Genomic DNA, 4,712 nt, shown 5'->3' on the forward strand with positions numbered 1-4,712 from the left:
CACACACACACACACACACACACACACACACACACACACACGATCTTAGGCTGTGCCATCTCTAATGCATCCCCTTTAGTAACCTCTGGGCTTCATGCAGGTGGGGACCATGCTGATTGGGGCCTGAGTGGGTGGAGACCCCAGCCCTGCCTAGTGGCCCTGACCCAGCTCCTATCTAGCCTAGGTCCCCCAGATCCAGCCCCTCACTTCTGCTGGGCACAGGCCCTGGGCCCCCACGGTCAGGCTCTCTGTCCCCACTCTGGGCCTCTGTTTTCCCAGCTCCTGTTGAAGGGGGTAACCCCCAGCCTGGCTTGGGCCTCCTTCATTGGACTCCAGCTCCAGGCCACTGTGGGACCTCGGCCCCTAGGCCCTCCCAGGCCTTAGGCCCTTCTGGAAAATGGGCTCCTACACCAGGGGCAGCCAGCCAGCTCAGCACACAGTGGGGCTTGGTGCCTGGCCTTTGGTCAGGGTCAGCAACCCAAGTCCAGGGCCAGAGATGGGGACACATGGATCTCGCTCAGGTAGGCTCTCAGGGGGACGGCCAGTGAACTCAGGGCTTGAAACAACCAGGCCTCCATGGACCGGGGGAGGACCAGATTGCTGAGTGTGAGGCAGGGCAGGGCGGGGCGGGCTGTCCATCGGCTTTGGGCCCCCAGTTCTGTCTTTTGCCCCTTTTGCTCCTTTGCCAAAGGAGCATGCCCCTCCTGGGGGGGCCACCTGGGAGTCCACCATTCACCTCCAGCGCCCCTGCCTCACTCCCCCAGCCCTGGCCTAGATGTGAGGAGTGGGTACCGGCTCCCCTCCTCCAGCCTCTTAAACCCCCACCCAATCTCTTTCCATACGGGGAGGCCTCAAAGGTCCTATTTCCCAGGACCAGCGGCGATCCTACCACAGGTCACAGCTTCGCACAGGGCAGGCCTTGCGCCCACTGCCCGCCCCCCATGCTGTAGTCCCTGGGTGCCCAGTGAGGCTCAAGGCCAGACTCACGCTGCCAACCCTCCAGCCCCTGATCCCTGGGATGCTACTGTCAGGCCCATCCTCTCCCAGTGGACTCCCAGGGGGATGCTGCCTGTCTGGACTCCCACACGGGGAACCTTGTTCCCATGCCAGCAGGTGGAGGCAGAGGAGGGCCTGGCCTTTCCTGCTGTGAGTTGGCTGCCTCCTCTGGGTGTGCGGTGGTGGGCCTTGCATCCCCGACCCCCACTCCCTTAGCTGCCTGCCCAAGCCTGCCTTCTCACAGGAAGCTTAGCTCACGGAGTGGGCGGGGCCTCGGAGTCCGTGCTGGGGGGCGGGGGTAAGGCGCCCCCACCTGCGCAATCTGGGGTCTGGGGGGGTGGGATCTTCCCAGATAAGGGCATGCCCATCACCCCCCAACCCCTCTGCCCCCCACCCCCCCAGCACAGAACTGCCCTGGCAGGGCTGGGCCGTGACCCGGGGCAGGGGTGGGGCTGGTCGCCTCAGCTTCCAGGCCCAGCACCAAGCTGAACACCAACCCCCGCCACCCCCCGCCCTAGAGTCAGTGGGGCCATGGGAAAACGAGGGACCAAAGCTGGGGGTTATAGGTGTAGGTGGGGACATGTGGGAACACAGTGTGTGAGGACAGGCAGATGGGTGGGTGGGAGGGTGGCAATGGAGGGTAGGTGGGGCATGGGGGAGTGGGTGGGGGAGAGGTGTGGAAGGGATGGTGGGTGTATGGCCAGGTGGGGGGCTGGGCAAGTGGATGGGCTGTAACATGCAGCGGGGGGCGTGGACCGAGCCACTCACCTGTTGGAGAAGCAGTGGGCCGCGGACACCACCCAGCAGGTGTGGACAAGACTCCCTGCACAGAAGTTGCTCCCGATGTAGACGGCGGCCAACCAGGGGTGGGAGCCGGGCAGGGAAGATGAGCCGCCGATGATGCGTGGCCGGAGAAAGCTCCTTTTCTTGTGCCTCTTGCCACAGGCCTGGCGTCCCACTGGGGCAGGCTCAGCCCGGCTCAGCAGGACCTCAGCGGGCAGGGGCGGGATTCTGGCAAGGGATTCTGGGGGCACAGGTCACCGGGTCACACCCCCGCCCAGAGTGGGTCCTGGCTGCCACCCTCACCCACCACCCGCCCCACCCCAGGCAGCTCACATGGAAAAGGGCCCAGGGCTCAGCCCCCTCTGCCCTCACAGGCACACAATCAACTGAGCCTCAGTTTCCTCTTCTATACAATGGGGAGAACAAGACCCCGTCAGTCGCAAGGCTCTGTGGGTACCACAGTGGTGTGGCACACCTGGCAGGGGTTCCTGTCCCTCCCAGCTGCCCGGGACCTCAGAGCCCAGGCCAGTCAGGTGGCCCTGCGGGCACAGGGGCCCGAGGGCAGGCTGCTCTCCTGGAGCTTCCCACCTCCAGGGTCTGACTCCAGGGGAACCTGCTGTACCTCCCACCCCCATTATTCACCCCTAACTGACACTTTCCTGTCTCGGCTCAGGCTGGGTGGGAGCCACCCAGAGGACCTGTGACCTGCTGGCCTGCTCTGACCCCGGGTGCCAGCCCATCACATGGCTTTGGGTGAGCTCTGCTCCAGGGAGCCTCAGTTTCCCCGTCTCTCAGAGGGGGCCGTTGTCCTCCAAAGAGGGAGGACCACAGGGAAAATTGCTGTGACCCCCGTGGGACTGGGGCCAGGCTGCCCCTGCTCGATCCTCACGCCCCCTGCTGCACATTCGCGCACCACAGGCCACCAGGCGGCAGTACTCCCAGGAGAGCGCGCTGTCCTTCACCACGTAGCACCAGGGCCTCTCGTCCTTGTCTGGGTTCCTGGGGTGCATGGAGAGGCAGGTGGGCCGGGGCCGGGGCAGATGGGAGAACCCGGCAGGGTGGGGCTCCTGACACCCCCTTCCCAGCAGCGTTTGGCTGATTCTGCAGATGGGCACCGTGGTCTCGGGCCCTGTGGGCCTGACTTCCGCCCCGGGACAGAGCCTGCCCACCCTGGATGAGGCAGCCTGGGGCAGGCCAGGCCAGTGCTGACCGGCAGTAGGCGTGAGGGCCCAGGCCGAGCAGGGCCGCGGCGCCCACGGAGTCCACGTGCAGCTCCTGGTAGAGCAGGTCCGAGTTCCAGGCCAGGCAGCTGAGGCCGGAGGCCGCCGTGCTGGCCACGCCTCGATAGTCGGTGCCGTTCCCCACGAAGCAGCGCTGGGTGGGCACTGTGGGCAGCACGGGGTGCGGTGAGCCCGGACCCGAGGCTGTGTCTGCACTGACGCTGGCCCTGGGGCCCAGGGCCAGGAGGTGGCCACTCACCGACGTTGCAGAGCCGCCCAGCGTGGCCCGGGGGGCAGGAGCATACGGTGGTCCCAGTGGCCACGATGAGGTGGCAGGTGCCCCCGTTCAGGCACGGGCTGCTCAGGCAAGCTGGGGGGAGGGCTCAGAAGCTAGGCCTCAGGCCTTGAGGATGCCAGTCGCGTGAGGGCGGGCTCGGGGCCAGTCCGCCTGGTGCCTGCGGCTGGGGGACCCCGGGCCAGCCCCTCCCCCGGCCATAGCGTACCTGTGTGGCGGGCGCCCTCGCAGCGGATCTGGCCCCCAGTACACTCACACTGCTCCACTTGGCCCTGGCTCACTCGGGCCCAGCGGTCGCCCACCTCCAGGTGCTCGTAGCGCGTCTCGTCGAAGCATTTTTCTGGGGGTCGCGGAGCACCCTCACATCGCTGTCCTCGGGCAGGCACTTCCCCCGCCCATCCTGCCAGGACCTGGCCCGGCCCCGGGCGCCCCCGTGGCCCTGCGCACCTGTGCCGCAGTCCTTGCCTGTGAAAGCCGTGGGGCAGGTGCAGTGGTAGGACTCGGGGTCCTGGGTGTTGGAGCACGAGCCCCCGTTGAGGCACGGGCTGGAGGCGCAGGGATCTGGGGCAGCTGGGGACACGCGGAGGAACGGGGGACAGATGTAAGAGAACACGGCCTGTCAGCATGTCTCTCCCAGGCCCCGTCTGCTTGCCAAGGCCCACAGTGCCTCCATCGGGCCTCCTGCCTTCAGGCTGCCCCTCTGGGTTCCTTGGGGTTCAGGCCTTCCCTGTCGTCCCAGCACCCCCACCCAGCACACAGACCCTGGGCAAGCAGGCGTCTGGGTCTGTACCTGGTAGCCCAGTCCCTCATCAGGCAGCACAGTTCCCTCCTGTGTGCCCTGGGATCCTTGTGGGTGGGGCTGTCAGCAGCCCCCCTGCAGACCTTATGGGCCCTCATCTCTGTTCAGGGCTCTACCTGTGCAGCCACAGGGCCCAGCCGACCACCAGGGGGCGCCTTGGTCCCAGCAATGACCGAGGCAGCCCTGTGGCTCCTGGAGAAGCAGGGTCCTGCCTGGGAGGGGCTCCACCCTCTGCACTCCTGCTGCCCCCTGGGCTGATGACTCCTCTGTCCCTTCCCAGGTCCCCAGCGCTGCAGTGGGGTGGACCCCAAAGTCCCTTCCTGCACTCTAAGCAGGACCCACTGTCCCAGGTCAGCTCTGTCCCCTTGGCTCCCACCCCCATCAGCAGGTTGACCCTAGCATTCCCTTAGACACACCCCACCCCAGAACCAGCACCCTCCCACCCCCCACCCCCCCACCCCCCCGCCGCCAGCACCCACCTGGACCCTCCCTGGGCACAGAGACCTGTGCACAATAGCCCCAGGCCCTGTCGCGGTCATAGTTGTGAGTGGTGGCACACCTGGGGGTGAGGAGACAGGTGAGTCCCAGCCCAGAGACCTTCCCCCCCCGCCCCCCCCCC

General features: G+C 66.7%; 1 protein-coding gene across 1 annotated transcript in view; it reads right to left on the minus strand.

Annotated features, from left to right (window-relative positions):
* Positions 1-4,712, minus strand: part of HGFAC (HGF activator) — an 8,653-nt gene that overhangs the window by 2,595 nt on the left and 1,346 nt on the right. Inside the window, exons 4-10 of the mRNA XM_040624930.1 lie at positions 4,573-4,652; positions 3,742-3,864; positions 3,503-3,634; positions 3,259-3,369; positions 2,990-3,164; positions 2,693-2,778; positions 1,765-2,020 (exon numbers count right to left, since the gene is read on the minus strand). Of these exons, the coding sequence (XP_040480864.1) occupies positions 1,765-2,020; positions 2,693-2,778; positions 2,990-3,164; positions 3,259-3,369; positions 3,503-3,634; positions 3,742-3,864; positions 4,573-4,652 (963 nt within the window). The remainder of the gene's footprint in view (positions 1-1,764; positions 2,021-2,692; positions 2,779-2,989; positions 3,165-3,258; positions 3,370-3,502; positions 3,635-3,741; positions 3,865-4,572; positions 4,653-4,712) is intronic.

The sequence above is a fragment of the Ursus maritimus genome, unplaced genomic scaffold (assembly GCF_017311325.1).
Source record: "Ursus maritimus isolate PB19 unplaced genomic scaffold, ASM1731132v1 scaffold_8, whole genome shotgun sequence".
Taxonomy (NCBI): domain Eukaryota; kingdom Metazoa; phylum Chordata; class Mammalia; order Carnivora; family Ursidae; genus Ursus; species Ursus maritimus.